The 19,428-nt window shown below is 48.8% G+C and overlaps 1 protein-coding gene across 1 annotated transcript in view; it reads right to left on the bottom strand.

Annotated features, from left to right (window-relative positions):
- The window catches only part of TSC22D3 (TSC22 domain family member 3), a 59,953-nt gene extending 41,080 nt beyond the window's left edge, over positions 1-18,873 (bottom strand). The window contains exons 1-2 of the mRNA XM_063083920.1: positions 18,642-18,873; positions 17,962-18,387 (exon numbers count right to left, since the gene is read on the bottom strand). Of these exons, the coding sequence (XP_062939990.1) occupies positions 17,962-18,281 (320 nt within the window). The 5' untranslated portion in view covers positions 18,282-18,387; positions 18,642-18,873. The remainder of the gene's footprint in view (positions 1-17,961; positions 18,388-18,641) is intronic.
- Positions 18,874-19,428: the final 555 nt, after the last annotated feature.

Raw genomic sequence — 19,428 nt, forward strand, 5'->3', positions numbered from 1 at the left:
GACAGAATTAGGAGCAACAATCTCAGAGAGCAAAGGCTGTTAAACACTAGAATGTACGACGAGAGGACATTGTGGTATTTCCTTTCTTGGAGGTGTTTGAAGATAGCTGTCTCTGCTTGAGCCTTTTGCTCAAGGGACCAGACGACATGGGAAAGACACACAAGGTTCATGAGGTACAATCCAGCCACAAGGCAAGAGAACAGACCCATGACCTTCATCACCTTTCCGCTTCCCCCCAGGGTTCACCCTCATAATCCGCAATGAGAGCCCTGGGAGGAACTGGGACTAATAATCAGGTTCTCTATTGCAGCCATGGAAGAAGGAAGTGGACCAAACTTATTTACACAGAACCCATCACAAACTTCCAGCAGAAGTGGGAACCCTCTTGTGTAGTTTGATTTTGTACACATTTCCCACCAAATCTTGTCCAAATCTGTCCGGAAATCGGCTCAAGTCCATGTGAGATTGTCGCAGTGACATATTTCCTGTCCTTCTACTGCGGCTTTGTGCATTCAGAGTAAGATTGTAACCTACTGACTTGCTTCCTGGAAACACCTCCTTAAATTTGAGTTGAATATGCCCCTGAAATATGCTGAGAAGAAATCAATAGAAGCTGGTGAGAACAGCCCGACTGACTCTAGCACCTTATTTCTCCAGGTCTGCGGGGTAGAGACAGTGCCTTGGACCAAGGGAAAGGCCTGCTGCTAATCTGGAGTGTTGAGTGTCATGGGGCAGAGCAGGACACCAGGGATATAAAAATAGCAGGTTGCTCTTCCACTTGGAATAAGGCTGTCAGAGGGAGACTTCGAGCTAGGTGCACATGGAAAAGTCGATCTCAGGCTCCTCTTACCCCACCTCTACTACCACACAGGGTAGTAGCATGTCCCCAACTCGTTATCTGTCTAACACTGTCAAGCTTTTTGCCATATCCAAGTATGATTGTTTACTTACTATTTTCTCTAAATTGACTTTAAGCAGATTCACTTTTTAAAAATGCCTCATCCTTAGAAATGATATTTTTGAAATCATAGGGTGTATGTGTCAGTCACATTTTTCACTAATACATGTTAAACAAATAGCTATAAAAACAGAAAAACAACGTTGGTCCACAAACCACCTAAAATCATGCTGCACGCCACCAGCGTATGTTTACCACACTGGGGGAAACAGTACTCTCTGTATACTGCACACAGATGGTCTCCACCACCAACAAGCATTGCTTTATTTCCTTCTCCAACGTAAAGCCGGCAGGGCTTTAGACTGCCCCAAATGGCCATGATACCGTCCTGAGCCTGGCTCCCTCCCTCTTTCCTCTCAGGGCCAGGGCCCTGGCTGTTATTATTTTTTGCCTTTCAGGTGACAGCCCCAGCCAAGGCTGCAGTTTGCAACAGAACACAGGGCCCTTATTCCCAGTCAAGTATTCTTTCCCTCGAGCTATTTCCCCTGCTGAGAATTCCACACTAGACTTCACTTACAGTGCCCTCTGTGGAGTGGACTTCCTCCGCCTTGGCCCCAGAGGCTGCATCGGCTGGAGTGCCCCAAGCCCTCATCAGTAGCCTCCCTGTCTGCCCGCCAGAGCTCACACAGGCCCCACAGAGCACATGCTGCCCCTAGCTGGGAACAACTTCTTCCCTAGGAAGCCAGTGACCAGTCCCTACCAGAGCCTGCTCCCGGGTGGTCAGGAGACAAAGGAGGCCACAGCGGGAACATGAGAAAGATATGTGCTGGGCTGGACTAAACAGATGGACTATCTAACGATCAGGGCTAAACAACAAGGGAACGGGCTTGTGCATAGATGCCTTTAAGCCAAGGCTGCGTGTCCACCCCCTGAGGGTGCTTTAGAAGAAATTCTTGCTTCACGGCTTAAGATTTTTTTGTTGTTGTTGTTGAACAGATAATCATCTGCCATCCCTACTCCCCACCCTCCCCAGTCTAAGTTGGAGGCTCTCAGGGTCTCTGGATATAACGTCCTTGGAGGAGAGGGACAGCTGAGAGAGAGGTGACGCTGAGGCCAGGAGCTCTGCCCACCTAGTTCCTGGGGCTCCCAGCGCCCTTAACATCCACCACATGGAGACGTTTTCTAGTTGTGGGGAGTCCAGCTTGAAAACCCTCTGGTGAGGGAAAAAGCAAGCCAAGTGAGGACCCAAACCCAAAAAACTTTGAAAGACACATGCAGATTCTTATTTGTGACCTTATTTGTGTAGTTTCTATATGGTGAGGGCAATGGCACAATCTACCTCCCCTCTTTCTTTTTGTCCTTCTCCAAACTCTTCCACCCTCAAACTCACCTTCCCCTTACCTCTCCTCCCCTCCCTCAAACTCTCCTGCCTTTCCCCTCCCATTCTTGAAGTCCCTAAGGCAGCAAGGAAGACTAGAAGGGCTCTATATCTTATAGCACTCTTTGAAAACCATTGTCCGGCAGAATTCTAAGATCTCTTCCAATCTTAGGAATCTATGATTGATTAAGATGAACTGAGTGGCCAGAAATCACCCAAGAAATTATTGTTGAGGGAATGAACTGAGCCAAGAAGAAGAAGGAATAGCAGCAAGGGAGCAGACTGTGTGGGTGGTCAGGGCACTAGGGCTGTAGGCAGGTGTCTGGACAGGTGGAGGGAGGTTCTCCTTCTACTCACTGTCTCTACCACTGTTTCCCCAGCAGTGGAGACATCGGTGGGTATGTGATTGGCAGAGGACATTGTAGATGATCTGCCATATAGGGAGCCCCTAGATATCATGCCCGGCCTGGCAAAGAGCTGCCTAGTTAGTGAAATGTCACCTGCTATGGCTTATAGACTCTCACCATATAACCCTGGGAGGGATGACCAACTTTGAAGGAGCCTGAATGCAGTGAAATGTACCAAACACCAACACCAACACTAACTGAGCAGATTGGATTTTGGTAGATCATCATACATGGCAGGCGGAGTAGCTATATATGGTGGCCATCAGATTCTCAAAGGGACTTCCATTGAGTCATGCAGCAGTGGGTCTGGTGAGAGTGAGGGTTTACCAAGAAAGCAGGTTTTTAAGACAGAGGGCTAGTCTAGTCTCTCTTCCTAGGAGTTTTTTTTATATCAGGATGTAAACATCTGAACCCCTCCCACACGCATTCAATTAATAATTTCTGTAAAGACACACAAGAAGAACTCGAAAAACAGATTCTGGGTTCAGCACCTGCATTTTGGGGCTGATGGGGTCACTGGGAGACATTTGGTTGAGGGGCTCATTAGCAACTACCCGTTAATGACAGTCTCAAAACCCCTGGTTCTCATTACCAACCCGTTCTAAGCACATCATTCTTAAGTTTTGAAAATTGGCCCTAATGTTCTGTTCAGCCTGAAACCCCGCTTGGGGCCATGACTCTTACACATTTACTAGCTTCTCCTTCTTTTTCTTTTGTCTTATTTATGCGAAACCCATCTCCCCCCACAACACCATTCTGACATTCAGGGGTTCAATGACTTGTTCAAGTTTCAGTGCATCCCATCCCCACACATCAAGATTTTAGAGGCATAGTCTTCCAGAATATCTGAGTTGGAAAAGACCCTGAGGACCATCTGGTCTGTCCCCTCCCCATTTTGTGAGTAGGGAAGGCAGCCCACAGAAGGACAAGGAGTTACTTACTCAAGCTCAAGCATCAGATTGGTGGCAAAGTCTGGACTCGAACCCAGATCTTCTGGATCCAAATCTGACCCACTTTCTACCACCTCAAGCTGTAGCTCCTCCAGGAACTGTGTCTGCTCCCCAAGCTCTGGGTCCTCCCCAAGCTGGGGTTCCTCCACAAGCTGGGGCTCCTCCAGCCTTTCCACCTTCATCTCAACACTGCCCAGGGAAGCCTTGATTGCCTGGCTGGGGTTGGTTCCCTCCTCTCTCTCTCTCTTGAGCGTGCTTTCTCTCTACCTCTCTCCGTCTCTCTTTGTAGCTGCCTGGCTAGGGCAGGAGCAACTGGAAACTCTTTCCCAGGCTCAGAAGAAAAAGTGCTCACGGAGCCTTCAGGGCCAGCCTGGGCTGGCTCGGCTGTGGAGGCGGCAGGAAGTTCCTGGCCTGAGTGCCTTGGGGGCTCCCAGACTCTGAGGGAAGGCTGGAGCTCCTGGGGTGAGTGCTGCCCTTGGGATCAAGGCCGGGCCAGTTTCCTAAACTAACTCCCAGACTGAAGGGGACGGCCGGATCCTCCGGGGGAGCCCAGACGGCGGCTCTGCCAGCCAGCCCCTGTGGTTGGAACTTTCAAAAAGACCAATGTTTCAGCAACTGATTTCTTTTCCAACCCGAACAGCAGGCCTTTCTGTCCCCCTTGCATGACTGTGGCTGTGGCATGCAGGCCCAGCCTTAGCAGAAGCAGGATTCCAGAGCCGGGGCTTCGTAACACCCAAAACCACTGGTCAATTCCATTAAATAAAACCAAATAAGAAAACACCGTTTTTGGCATCAGGTGGGCCCAAAGCTGGTCTCCTGGCATGGAGATGTTGTGTACCTACTGGGATGGGATGTGCATAGCTGTCTAGAGATGAGAAGTTGGAAGACCACTGGATCCAAGAATCAGGAGACATGGGTTCTCCTTCTAGCTGGTCACTAATTGGCTGTTTGGTTTAGAGCAGGTACACATCCCACTTTGGGCCTCAGTTTCCTCATCTGTAATGGGAGGGGGTCAGACCGGATCTAGCAGTTCTGAGCCTCTGTGTCTCTGTCCATCTAAGGCACATGTGGAGGCAGAAGGTGCCGGTCACCAACCCTGGGAAAGGAGAAGCTTGGGGTCTTGAAGAGGCCGTCCTCAGCCCCACCACCTTCTAAAATCCTTCCCCATTTTCTAGCAATGTCAGTAGGGTACCCTCATGCTTCTGTAGGTTTTGGTCTGGTAAAAATTTCAAAGCTCTCTGTAGCTTGTCCCCCAGAAGAAGGGAAACCAGAAGCATTTTCAGTCATTTATAACTGAGTATGAACGAAGAGGGTTGAGAGTGCAAGCCTTGACAGGGAGAAAGCTTGCCAGGCTGGGTTTTAGGTGTCACCTGGCTCTGGGCTGGAGAGGGCAATGATTGATAGGGCAAGGGGAGGGGTTGGTGAGAAGGATTTAGTGAGAGAGGAAGGCAAGGCAAGCCAGATAAGCTTTGGTTCTTGTACCACGTATGACTTGCCTAATGATAATGAAGGCATACTTGATGCTTCCTTCGAGCATCCTCTCACTTAACTTTCCTGACCACATTACCGTCAACTTCTAGATGAGGAAACTGAGGTCCAGAAAGGTTGCCAAGGTCATAGAGTCTGTCAATGGTTATCTATCAGATGCAAAGCCCCTATGCTTCATGAGCACACAGTGGCTAACGTTCTCTGCTCCTTGGTGACCTCTCCAGGGCCTTACAAAGGGTGGAGAAGCCCATCCCAGCTCCCCACAAGGGCCAGAACCTCCCATCACTCTGAGAGAGGGACAGGGAAGAGCAGAGTGGGGCCCTGCCTCTCCAGGATCCTGGCTCCCCAGGAGCAGGTTCCTGCTCATCAGCCCTGGGCACACCTTGCAGCTAACACTAGAATGTACTAGCAATGCCTCCCACAGTTAAAAAGGAAACTGTGGACACAGCATTTTGGAGACATGATCCTTTCTGGGGGTCAGTTTCAAGTATAATTTTCAGCACATTAGTTCTCTATTCTCTTTACTGACCTCCATTCTGTTCATCTGGCAGGTGGTAAGCTCTTCAAGGTCTTCCTGATCCCTATTTTCAGCTGCTAGGCCATTATGGCCCTTAGAGAATCACTCCGCCTAAATCTAGGCTGCCCGATCTCGGCAGGGAGAAAATTTCCTTGGGGGTTTCTCCTATCTAATAGGGCTTCAGTGAGCTGGAGGAGCTTCAGAATCCACATCTTACGGCACTAGTGGTGACTGGATTTCACTTTGCCTTTCCTTGCTACTGATTTTGGGCAAGAATCACTCGCAGTGGGGCATATGCAGTACCCAAAGTCTTAACAAGGTGAATTTTCTTTTGCGGATTTTCTAATCCTGGGTGAAGCCTGTGTTCTTCCAGCTTCCTGCACTTTTCCTTCATTAGGATGAATTGCAATGATATCGTTATTTGTGTAATTATTATTTGATGTCTGTCTCCAATACTAAATTGTAAGTTTCCTCTGGCAGAGTTCCTGTGTGGTTTGTTGTTTGCCACTGTATCCCCTGTGTCTAATCTTCATTGTGTGCATGAAGGAGAAATCCTCCTCCTCCACAACAGATACCTGAGGTGGGCAGTTTTACCTCAATGTCCAGCATAGGGGTACTCCCCAAAATTGTTAGAGTGTAGAGGTTGGGGTCGCCCACTGAGACTAATTTAGCCAGGAGACAAGAGGGCAGAAGGATGCTGGAAGTGGTCCTAACAGCTCCTTAGTTCATTCCCCCACACCATTCCAGTCACAGGGGAGCGTACGCTGCTAGTTTTAATGACTTAGCTCTAATGGACATTTCATTGACATTTTTATTATGAAAGTGTTTTCATAAAAACACTCATCTTTCATACACGCACTTTCCTTTTCCTTATAAGCACCTGCTCTTGACCCCTTCGCTTTCCCCACCTGTCTGTCCCTTCTGTCCATGGTCCTTATAAAACCAACCCTCACACTTTTATCCCATTCTTTATTGCTACTGTCACCCCCTTCTCCATATGTATAAATTACATATAAACATCTGTGGTAATTTTGTCTAACTTCTCTGAATGCTTGTAGTCAGGAAGTTCTTTCTGCTATCTAATCTCAATTCTTCATGCTACAGTGTAGGCCTGTTTCCTTTTGTTCTGTTCTTGGTGTGGTTGGGAAACACTAGTTACCGTCTGTGAGTTGTGACTTTTCTTATATTTGAAGATCACCTCTCTTCTGTCCCTCCACTGCCTTCCACCCCACCCCTAAACTTCTCTTACCTCAATAGTCTTAGTTCCTTTAGCTTTGCCCCATGGGTCCCCCAAGTCCCAGGTTTACCTCATGTTGGCTAAACAAGTCCTGCTGGCTTTATCCCAACCCTTCACAATCAGATTCCCTTGGATCACACTGAGCGCTTAGCTGTCACCTGCCTTGTCATTGTGGTGGGTCCATTTCTCCTTGGGGCCCCTTGATCAATTTCTTTGCCCCTCTCAGAGTTGTGTAGCCTCCTTTCCCTTCTGTATTCAGGCTGTTTTTCAGCCTGGACAAATACCTGACATTTGCAGCCCAGAAAATTTAAACCTTGGGCCCCAGAAAGGAGTGCAGCCTGAAGTTGTGTGCTCCACTGCCTCTGTACAATAAGCATTCATAACTCAGCAGGAAGCCCGCAAAAGGAAAGGAAAACCCAGATGATCCCCCCTTTCTTTTTTTTTTTTACAGTAAATAATTTACAAAAACAAATTTTCCTCCCCACAGGCTACACTCACTTTATCACTGTTCCCCAGGGCCAGCCTTTAAACATTTCCATACTGTCATGGACTATTTTTAGCAAAGGATGACATTAAATACTAGTTGCCCCATGGGCTTCAAACTCATCTCCTCCTGTCAGAATGTTGTCAATTCCTCCCCTTTTGGACCTGCTGGTTACTCAAAGCTTAGAGATATTTCCAGGAGTTGAGAGTTACCTACTTGGTATGACTTCAGGGGTTCCTTAGAGCCTGGGTCCGATGACTAGAATTTCAGCATTAGAGATTCATTTCTTTAGCTCAAATATCACTTCCTCGGGAAGGCTTGTCTGGTCCTTCTTATACTGTTTGACAGAAGCTGATTCCTTCTCTCTCTTGGCACTTACTCAGTTTGTAATTATACATTCATTAGTGTGGCTACTTGGTTAATGTCTGTCTCCCCACTCCAATGACTATATTCCTCAGTGGCTGAGTCCACGCCTTTTGTGTGTTTCCCATAGTATTCCCAGTGCCTAACACTGAGCCTGGCACATGGAAGGTGTGCAATTAGTATTTGTTGTTGACTGAATCTGTTCATGAACTTAAATGTGAATTCTTCAGAGCACTGGTAGGAAAAGATATGTGTGCGGGTATCCAGGACACTACCTGGGGGGGGGGGGCGGGGAGAGCCCCAGAAGGTGAGGATGGAGCATTGACCATAAATAGAACCCTGCTTTCCCTGTTTACCTGAGGCCGGTTCCTTTTGCTACCCAGCACCCTCTCCCTTCCTGTCAGCTTGAAACTTCTCAACTTCCTCAGCCTTAGCCCAGGGCCTTCATTTATAGTGCATCTGGGGAAGAAGGGTTTGACCAAGGTATAAAAGAGGCTAAAATAATACCCTACAGGGCAGCCAGCAACTCTTTTTCCAGATAGACTTGGGCCACCTCAACACCCTCCATTTCTATTACCCACCTCAGAAGGGGCCTTGTGGAGACTGAAGCCAGAGATGCACAGATATGAGGCCACAGCCCCCCAGGCTCCCCTTGTGCCCACCCCTGACTGCACCCCCAGGCTTAGCCCTCCTGATTCCAGTGCTTTCTCCAGACATAAGGGAGAGGTGCCTTCCTGCTCCTAGGCCCTGAAGGCCTCCACCTACCCAGAGCTAGCCTGGGCTCCTGAGGAGAGGGTACTAGGGTCCAGCTTGCCCCGAATCAGGGAGGGACAACGAGGGGAGGGCCAGAGTGGGCCTTTCTCTCTTGTTCCTGAAGCTTGGTGACTCTGGGATCCAGACTAGCAAGAATCAAAAGTGCTCCCATCCCGGGCCATCCCCTTCCTACCCAAGAGCCCTGTTGGACTGGTGAGGTTCTCCTCTCCTCTCCCAAACAGAAAGCCCTGCAGTCGCTTCCCACCATGCCAAAGCCCTGCTGGAAGCCACCGCCATAAAGAGACTCTCCCTTCCAGGTTTTCTTTGGCACCACCCAAGCTCCGGACCTGCAGACTCAGGGACAGTAAGCTAAAGGCCTTTCCCACAAGGAGCAGGAGGCCTGCCTCAGCTCTCAGTCATTCCAGTGCTTTGTTCCCCACTGGCTGTGGGTGCAGCCACTCCACTCTCCCCAGCTACACCCTCAGCTCTTCACGCCCCATCCTAGCCTCTGACATCTCCAGTGTCCTCTACAATGCTCAGCAGGGTAGGCATTCAATATATCCACAGTCAGCGCTCAATAAATAGCAGGCCCTTGGTCAATAAGTGATGGATTGATTAATTGAAGTGCTTGGTTGCTGAGGACAAGGCCAAATGAGGTGCTGCCATTATTCATTTCCCTGTGCACCTGGGAAGGCAGATTATGTTGCCTTAAAATTGGGCAGTTATTTTTCTTATTCTTTCTTTTTTCTTTGTTTCTTTTCTTTTCTTTGTTTCTTTCTTTTTTTTTTTTTTTCTGCAACTGACTATGAACCAAAAGGGCAGAGGAAATTGGGAGAAGCAAGGGGCTAATAGCCTTGGAAGGGGTCCCAAAAGGGGCAATTCTGCACCTCCATCTCAGGCCCCCCAATTTTCACTGGATTCTGGCTCTGATCTGGGGAACTTGGGGTGCCTAGCTCTGCTGAGCCCTGAGGAGGTGGTCTTGGGCTTGTCTGAGGACTTATGAGTCTGAGCTTTGGATACAAACCATGCCTGCTGGTAATTTCCATACCACCTTTTAAACTTTGTTTCCCTGGTTCTTCCTTTTTTTCTTGGACTGGAGAGCAGTGTCCCCACCTACCATTAGCCTGTGAGCTATTTATCCACTGGCAATATAGTGGGACACGCTGGAGCAAAGACAAGGGAAGAGAAGAAGTCACAAACCTTGAGCTAATGGAATATTAGATTGATGGGGATATTCTGTGTTGTAGAAAGTCAGATTTTCTTATTAGAGAAATCTGTCATGGAATCCAGCAATCCTGACTTCACTGAGGACTCAGTTGCACCAAGCTGGTAATGTAATTTTCTGAATAGGCTAGGAAGACAGCTAAGAATCATTGTGAATTCAGGCCAGCCTGGGGACTTTGAGACTTCGTGGAGAATGGACTGGGAATTGTCTTCTGAAGAACCTTCTTTTAAACAGCTCCTCCAGCTTCTGGTAAACCCTTACACCTGGTGTCAATCAGCTTGGGGTCCCTAGAGCAGTCTCTGAACCAACAAGCAGATATGAAAGATAAAGGGACTTCTGAGTCCTGTTCTGGGGCCCTCCATCTACCAGGTGGTCTCTTTAGCAGTGCACTATCACAGTAGCAGGATTCTCCACCTTGCCCCCCCCCCCCAAAAAAAGTCTCACGCCAGACTAAGTCCACTCCAGCTGCCTGTCTGCTTAGATTTGCTGCTGAGTGTGGGGGCTGAAGGGGATCACCTTTGCAGACTGCTTGCCTGACACTGGGGAGAGCAGGCTTTTCCTTGGGAAGTGTGATGAGCTAAACTTGGACCCCTAGCAGGTTTCCAAATGCCTGGCCCCAGGGAAGCCTGCCACTGAACAAGCAGAAGCTTGATGCCTCAGTAACCTGGCTCTGTTACATAAGGCACTATAGGAGATATGAGTCAGGGCCCTCAGGCTGGCCTAGGCCCAGCCTAGCCTGGGAGTGAGGCTAAACAGCAGCGCTGAAGGAGGGGTATCTCAGGAGAGCATAAGCCAGGAAGGAGCCACCAGAGCCACTTCCCTTCCTCTCACTTCTCATCCTTCTTCCTCAGGGATAGCCATAGCCAATCACTGGCCTAGACAGCATGGAGGAGCAGGAATCCTGGCCAGACCCCTAAGCTGTGAGCAGCTAATCTCCATCTCCCCTGAAGAGAAGACAAGAGGAAGCGAGTTGAATACTCAAGGCTATTTTGTGAGTAAATTCTTCCTTTGAGGAAGGATGGGGAAGGTCCCTGTGGTGTTTTGTCCATAGGCAGGGGCCCGATTTCAGGCTGGACCTGTTTGAAGTAAGTGGCTCCCAGGAGAGGAAGGCTGATAGCGTGCCTGGGCCATCCCTGGCCAAGCCTGCTTCAGCTCTTGTTTTCCCCTGGGCTAGTGTCTGCACAATGGGAAGTGTCCCATTCAGTCTCCTGGGCTGGCTGGGATCTTTCCAGAAGGGCAATAGCTACTTCAGGGCAGGGATTTCCAGTTAGAAGGTACCAGTGAACTTGCTGATAAGATTCCCTCCTGCCTGGAATAGCACTTGGAAAAGCTTGCTTTCTGCTCTCACAGACCCCATCGTATCCCAACTCCAACTCCTTAGCTAAGCTGGATTTTGTCATGGTAGACAGGCGGCCTCCAGAAGCCATTTTCCCTGACCTGACTCCTCATAAACCCTAGGTTGCTCTGAGGTTGGGGTCTAGCCTTCTGGCCTTCACAAGGCTCCCGTTAGCCCATGGGGTTTTATGGAGAGCCTTTCTGCCAAAGCCATGGCACTACAGCAAAGCCCTAACCCTTGTCCCATTATTGCAGACATTGGAACAGCACAACATGTCCTGGGCCATACTTGCTCTCTTCATCTAAAACAAAATTTTTATCTTTCTGACTCCTGTGGTCATGGAATGCTCTACCTTGAGAACACTGAGCACACCAAGTACCCCACCAAATAAGCCCAAGCTTTAGTCCCATTCAGCATGTTGGTTTCTCTGGGGCTCAAGAGATTATTGCAGACACCAACCAATCTGTAATGTAAATTCAGCCAGCCATGGCATATTATGGCTTTGCAGTTATCTTGAGGGATGCCTTACATAAGAGGAGAAAGTGCAGGTAGGAGCAGAATCATGATGAGCAAACATAGCATATTGGCCACCACCAGGTGCAGACACAACAGACCCCATTCTTCTCAACCAAACCGCAAGGTGGGGGCAAGTACTCTGTGGGGTTCCATCACTCAGGGGGCCCAGAGACCCTGGCAGCCTTGGCGAAACACATCTATCTCCATTTCCCCAGACTCCCTGGCCTTCAGGACCTGGTCTGGGAAGGAGCCAAAACTCTACCTGGAATTGAGAGCTTGTTAGTTTATCTGGAAGTGCAAATATAAGCAGGAGTGTTAACCTCCTCTTCAGGCAGTGAGGGAAAATAAGGTCACCCTGGAAGGTTATTTTCTGAGGTGTGGGCTCATATGGGTCCACTCCTGGCAAAACCGAGAAGTAGAGAAATTTGTGCTCTGTTCTTTCCACCCTTTTTTAAGAGCACAGACCTTCCAACCAGATCTCTTGAGCTCTCATGCTGCCCAGAGTCCCACATTGCAGTGGTCCATCTGAGCGAGGCCTTTCATGGACTCTGGCCCTGTCTCTCTACCTCTCTTCTCCAAGCTTGGCTTTTCCATGTCCCATTCCCACAAAACCCTACTCCCAGTGAGCTTTCACCCTGACTGAAGGTCTGATAAACAAATCCATACAAAGCAGTTAATGGGGAGTAATGGTGTCACATGCTACTCTTTTAAAAGGTACACTAGACCCTGGCCAATCATGACAGAGACACATTAAAACTTTTGCCAGTCTCCAACCCATGAACATCCTGAAAGCACATTATTTCCCCTGTAAAACTTCTGTTTCCAGCTAGCACCATCACTTCGTTAAACTGCTTAGCTTTCTTTTCATTGTAATCGCTAGCACCAGCAGCTGACTCAGGGAGGGGATGTTCTACCCAAAGAAACAGATGTTTGCTCATTTCTTGAGAGTTACTATATATGTATGGACTGAGTATGAGCAGAGGATCACAAAATTGTTTTGAAAAGTAGGTGCTGGGCAAATGCCGCTCCCAGGTATACACCCAAAAGAATTGAAAACAGGGACTCGAACAGATACTTGTACACCAGTATTCATAGCAGCCTTCTTCACAATAGCCAAAAGGTGGAAATAACCCAAGTGTCCACTGGCAGGTGAATGAATAAACAAAATGTTCTACATCCATACAATGGAATATTATTCAGTCATAAAAAGGAATGAAGTACTGCTATAACATGGATGAATGTTGAAAACATTATGCTGAGTGAAAGAAGCCAGACACAAAAGACCACATATTGTATGATTCCATTTATATGAAATGTCTAGAATAGGGAAATTCATAGAGACAGAAAATAGAATCGAGGTTATCAGGGGCTAGGAGAAGGGGGAAATGGGGAGTTATTGTTTGATGGGTACAGAGTTTCTGTTTGGAATGAGGACAAAGTTCTGGAAATGGTGCTGGTTGCACAACATTGTGAATTTACCTAATGCCACTGAATTGTACAGTTAAAAATGGTTAAAATGGCAAAATTTATGTTCTATATATTTGATCACTATATGTGTATTATATACAATACATACACACATAATACATATCACACACACATATGTAGGTGCTGGGTTGGGCACTAGACTCACTCACCAGCGAAAAGACTGGCCCTCACATACTAGCCTCCTAGCACATGTGATTCACATCTGTGCCTCAGCAAAAAGACAATTCCTTACATGTCAGGATTCTCATGAGGTATCCAAACCATGAATGTTAAGTGTGTAAATGCATTTGTGTTTTTAACAGAGAGTGTCCCTTAATCCAAGAGTGCCCAGTCTTTGTCAGACCACTAGGCATTCAGGAAATAGTTATTTTAAGGAAGGACTTTCAAAGCTTGATACCAAATGCAAAAATCACAAAGGCAGAGAATGACAGGCTTACCCACATAGAAACCCAAAACCTCTGTACGGCAAAGAACTCCATCCTCAAAATCAAATGGTAAATTAGTTGACAAAGGGTTGCAATCTCTAATTCAGGGTTTCTCACGGTGTGGTCTGCATACCACTGGTGCTATGGGAGAGGGGTTTTAGATAGTACGCAGACAGATAACTGAATCTTAAATAGCACGAGTTTAGGCAGTACAGTAGGCAGCCCCTCAAATCACACCACGTAAGTGGCTACCTCCTCAAAAGCCAGGTCCAGTAATATACATTATGAAATCATTAGTTCTAAGATTCACTTAGAGGAACATGAATAAGTTTTTGCAAAATTTTATCTTAAAAACCTGATCTCTGAATCTATATCCTTCTCCTTTGCTACCACATATCAGCTCATAGGGGATATTAAATGAATTAGCACACATAAAGCAACTGTAAATGTTTGCTATTATTATTATTATTACTTTCTGAACATCTATGTGTGGGAACCAGCTGGTGCCAGGTCAGAAGCTCAAATTTAGAAACCTAGGGCTTTTCGAGCTAGAAGGGAACTCAGATTCAGAGCATTTCAGGCCACAGACCACACTGGGCAAGTGTGCTCTGTAGACAAAGGCAGAATAGAGGTGATTAAGAATTTGGGGGTAAAATCTTAGAAATAAATTTGAAGTTACAACACCACCAATCACAACAGAATATTGCCAAAGCTCCTGTTCCAGCTTGCTACACCTTACAAGTCAGAGACTTCAAATTTTACCTTAGGAAGTTTTTTCATATGCTACATTTAAATTATTTAATTTGGAAGCTTCAGCTGTGTACCCAGCATATTCTCCCTTCTAAGGTTCCCAGTATTGAAAGCATATTCAAATGACAAGATGAATTCCCCTAATAATAGGGTGACCAGCCATCCCAGTTTGAGCACTGAAAGTCCTGTGTCCCAGGACTGGGATGGTTGGTCTCCCTACCTAATAAGGACATTTTGATCATTCGGAAAGGTTCTGGGCTCACATTTACCTCTGCATCATAAAAAATTCTTTAGTGTTCTAACAAGTTCATTAGTGTTCTTAATTCTTTCTTCATAGACAATCCACAGATTGGCGCTGCTCTTCATTGTGAGGCATTGGGTAAGTTACTCAATTTTTCCAAGCCTCAATTTCCTTCTTATTAAATGAAAATAGGTGATAATAGCACCTATTTCATCAGGTTGGTGTAAATATTAAATGCGATTTTGCAGATGCAATGCTTAGTACACATTGTAAATGTTCAATAAATGTTAGCTATTAATCCATTATAAGTATTAATTACATAACACAACATTGAAGGGATGGTGTTTAACACCCCCCCCCCATAGTTTAAAAGCTACATGCCCTGATTCATATGTATATACACAGTTCATCAGGACTTTTGCCAGGCTGTTACAGTTACTGCATGTGGTTAAGACGGAAATATAAAAACCAAAAAAATAAAAATAAAAAAAATAAAAAACTTAATAAGGATTTTCCAGGGCAAGATTAAAGTTGTAAAACCTTTACATGGGACCACACCAACAATTAAGCAGTCATCCAACCAAAAAAAAAAAAAAAAAAGATTATTGAGTACTGTCTGTATAACTAGAAGCCAAGGGAAAACCAAGAGAGTAAAACACAGCCCTCCCCTCAAATTGCTTACACTCTTATGCTCCAAGGAACCCAAGCACTGAGCTGGGAGCCAGGGACAGGTCAAAGCAGACAAACCAGATATAAATCGAGAATGTGCCCCGCCCTTCTTCCCAAGATTATAGGAGCCCTCACAGAAGGGGCATGAACTGCAGAACGAGGGATAGGGTAAGTATCTTCTCCAGCATGAGAGGTAGGCTTGAAAGCAGACAAAGGAAAAAAAGACTTCCAAGCAGAAACCTGAAATTTCAAATCATTAAATGGAATAGGAATAAAAACGATGGCTGAAGTATGAAGATAGAAACCCAGGGAATTAAATGACATAAGAAAGGAAATGTTCACTTAGGAGCAGGCTGTCCAGCCCAGATATTGGGGAAGCCCCATGGTCAGTAATAACGGTCTTCCAGTTTGTTAATGACTATGTCATTCTGAGCAAAACCTAAACTGGATTCAGAATCTTCAATCTCTGAGGTCCTAGTTGTCAAGGAAAGTGGGAGAATGTTTTGTCTGGCTAGAACTGTAAGGCCATTACCACAAGACCCTGTCACTCCCCAGCCTCAAGGAAGCCTGACAGCTTGCTGGGGTTTTTGTTGTTGTTGTTGTTGTTGTTTGTTTTGTTTTGGTTCCTCAGCAGTTTTGGATGCTGAGTTGCTCTGATCCCAGGAGACAGGCTGCTCAGATACACCTTCCCAACACTTTGCCCTCCTCCCTCAACCACTCACCCCCATCCTCACGCTGTAGAATTTCCAGGCTTTGCCAAGAACCAAGCTTCAATAAACTGGTGTCAGTGGAGTAGGTGACAAAAGAGGTCTTTCCATTGAAAAAAGCCCAAACAACCAGGACGTTCCCGAGGTGTGGCACAAATGAACACTGGTCCAGGCTCTCACCCTCACACCTCGCTCACCCAGGCCCGACCCTCCCAGGCCCAAAAGCCAGAAGGAGCAGCCCCCACGCCCAAAAGCCAGAAGGAGCAGCCCTCTCACACTTCACCAAAGCCCCGGAGGGGCAGTTTCTCTCCCAGCTGAAAGAATGCAAATGCTGCAGGCGCTCTTTCCAGGTTTCTCCGCCACCCCTCCCCCGCTGCCACTCTCCCACTGAGACGACAGGATCGTTAGGAGCCTGTTAGGGATTTCACTCGGTGGGGTCTCAGCGTCTGTGGACTGAATACACTTGTAGTAATCTTTCACCAGAAATGAAGATTCCCTCGAAACCTGTTACATCTGCGGCCTGCTTTATATTAGACAATGAGATAATTTGATGCCTAAAGTGAAATAATAGATGGGAAAGGGCTTCCATGGTATAAAAATGCCTGAGAAATACAACTTGCTATAATAACACTAGCGAAGTTGGCAGCCCTGCTTTTCCCTGCCCGGAACCACTGGTTGGGGTGAAGGGGAGGCAACAGTGGATTTGTCTTGGGGTAAGGGAGGCAAACCTGGTCTTAGCATTAAGTGAGGGTAACTCCTGCCTTTCTCGATTGCTTTTAAAATGTCCTATTTGAGTCTCACTGCCATCCAAATATTTTGTGGGTGCTCAGAATTTCTTATGATTTTGGGCACACCACCTGCCCACAACCTAGAATCTCAGAACGAGTGAGAACCTTAGAGAGACCAGAGAGGTCAGGCGACTTGCTCAGGCTCATACAGAAAGGTAGAGCCATAACTTTTACTACAACCTAGGTCTCCCACTGTGGGGACGTCTTTCTCTTACATAACTTGTGTCATTGAGCAAGAATAAAATCCACCCCTGTACACACACACACACGCACCGATGCCCTGTCCCTACAGCGCTAAGAACGCCAAACGATGGCTGGATTTCCTGAAGTTGCCTCGCCTGCCTCTAAATTGCCTCAGTTGTTCCCTGAGACTGGCTCTTACCAGAGCATGTCAGACTGGGGGACAGCAGCCACCTTAGGTCTCCCCATTGTATTTCTCCCCTCCCCTCTCTCTTCCTTGCCTTCCCAGCAGGATTTCTAGAAAGTCTGACTGGTGCTCAAACGCACGCCTGCAGCGACGTGGATTCATTCACCCTCCTGCCACACATAGTTCTTGAGGCGCTCAAGGAGCTGTCCTACGATGCTCTCTGGGGTTGCTTTAAGCTTTAAGCTTACATTTGAAATCAAAGGCTGTGATCCTTTTTTTTTTTTTTTTTTTTTGTCCTTTTCGTGACCGGCACTCGGCCAGTCCTATATAGGATCCGAACCCGCGGCGGGAGCGTCGCAGCGCTCCCAGCGCCGCACTCTACCAAGTGCGCCACGGGCTGTGATTGGGTCCTCCTCACCCGGAATCTCAAGAAATTGTCACAGGTGTCTGATTTTTCTTATTCCCCACCCCCACCCCCTTGAGCAACCAGCTTAATTTGTCTTGACATTTTGCTTGCCTCAACGTTAGTCAGGGCCACTCAGTAATTTAAAAGCCCTTGCAGTTTCAATCCAAGTTTGCACATCTATAAATGGACTTTTGAGAAGGGTGGAACTCAGATCCCAAGAGGACTCCATGGCAGGATCTCCAATGGGACCATGAAAATGTATGCATTTGAGGAGGGGGTACTGCTAGTTACCTTCAAGCCATCTAGGGTCTGCCCACCTTCTGGGCCCCAGGATCCCCCTCCAAAAGCCTTTGCAGGCACCCTTCAAAATAGGGCTGGCACCTGCCAGGTCTCCCCTGAGCTCCCCAATAGTCCAGGTAGCCTCAAGGTCCAGTTACGGCAGCCTGTAAGCCCGACCTCCCCAGTGCCCCTGGTGAACTTCCTGGTTGCCCCTTTTGTCAGAGGTGAGGGTCCAGCAGAGGCTGGTGCCAGCCGGGCCGCGTACCCACCCGTGTGCCCAGCCACCCACCTGTGGAACAAGAGCAGGATGGAGAGTATGGTCTGGTCGATGTTGCGGTTGCAAATGCCCTCGTTGATCAGGTAGCAGGGGTCCTGCAGCACCGGCTCTAGAGAATCTTGCTGCATTATGCTGTTGAGCTTGTCGGTGTTGAGGTTCTCCAAGATCAGCTTCTCCTGCAGCTGCAGAAAGTTGTTCACGGTGGGGCTGCCAGGGATGTTCTCCCCGCTGCCGTCTCGCTCGAGCCCGCTCCGGTAGGCCAGGTCCAGGCAGCAGTTGCAGCAGTCGAGGCCGACAGGTGAGCGACAGTCGATCTTGGGCTGGGCCATCATCGTCTCAGGCTCAGGAGCCGCCTGGCCTGCGAGTTCAGAGGCGGCTGGCAGGTGCGCGCCCTCCGGGTTGGCCTGAGGGGACTCCAGGGTGTCTGGAATTGACAAGCTGCGAGAAGAGTTGGAAATTAGCGCCTAAAGCCAGCCACCTTCGGCTCGGCCCCCTTCTGGCTGTACTGCTCCGGGTGCGAATAGAAACAGCTGGACAAACAGCTCTGAGCGGATCCTTCGGGCTCACTTCCTCCTCTTCCTCCTCCTCCTCCTCCCCCTCCTCTGGAGGCTAGGGCCGCCCCCCCTGAGGTGCCACACGCGGGCCTAGCACAGTCCCAAGTTTCCCAAGTGTGAGCGGGGCTCGGGGCGGACCTGTGGCGGCAGGAAGGGCGGGCAGCAGGGCAGAGGGAGAGCCGGGGCGCGCCCTCGCTCCCTCCCTCCCTCCCTCCCTCCCCGGCGCAGTCTCTCAGGCTCTCGGGTTCCCCTGGGCTCTGCCGGCTGAGCGCTGACAGGAGCCGAGAGCGAGGGAGCGAGCTGCACCCCGTTGGCCTGAGCGCGGGGCTGTGACAGCATGTAAATGACCCCAGAGGGGCCGGCGGAGGACGCTTCGCCGCCGCCGCTTCCCCGGACGGTGGCGTGCGCGGGCCCCGGAGCAGGCTCGGTGCTGCCACAACGCCCCGCCCCGCCGCAACCGCACCGTGGCGCCCTGACACCCACGCGGCCGCTCGCACCCCGGCCGGCGCTCTGGGAGCCGGGCCCGGCTCTCTCACTGTCCGCGCGCCCAGTGCTTCGGCCCCGGCTCTCTCGGCGCTCAAGGCTCATTCTCCTCCAGAAATCTGGAAGCTGCCGGCCCGGGCCGCTGCACCCCAATAGTCGCCCGGCCTCGCGGGTCTCGAGCTTGGCCGGAGGGCAAATGTCTCTATTTCCAAGGCGAAAGTGTCCCCCTACTGGAGAGACGCCGTTCTCGAAAGCGCCTCACTCGTCGTCTTAGATCTCCGCCCTCCATAAGCCCGTTTTTTGGGGGGCCGCGAGGAGAGCGGTTGCCTCTGCGGAGAGTCAGAGAGGGCCGGGCGCACGCCAGGAGAACCCAGTGCACGCCTTAAGCAAAATTCACAGAGACACGCTCACACCTCCTCGGCTTCTGTCCCTCTTTCTTCTC

The sequence above is a fragment of the Cynocephalus volans genome, chromosome X, assembly GCF_027409185.1.
Source record: "Cynocephalus volans isolate mCynVol1 chromosome X, mCynVol1.pri, whole genome shotgun sequence".
NCBI classification, from domain to species: domain Eukaryota; kingdom Metazoa; phylum Chordata; class Mammalia; order Dermoptera; family Cynocephalidae; genus Cynocephalus; species Cynocephalus volans.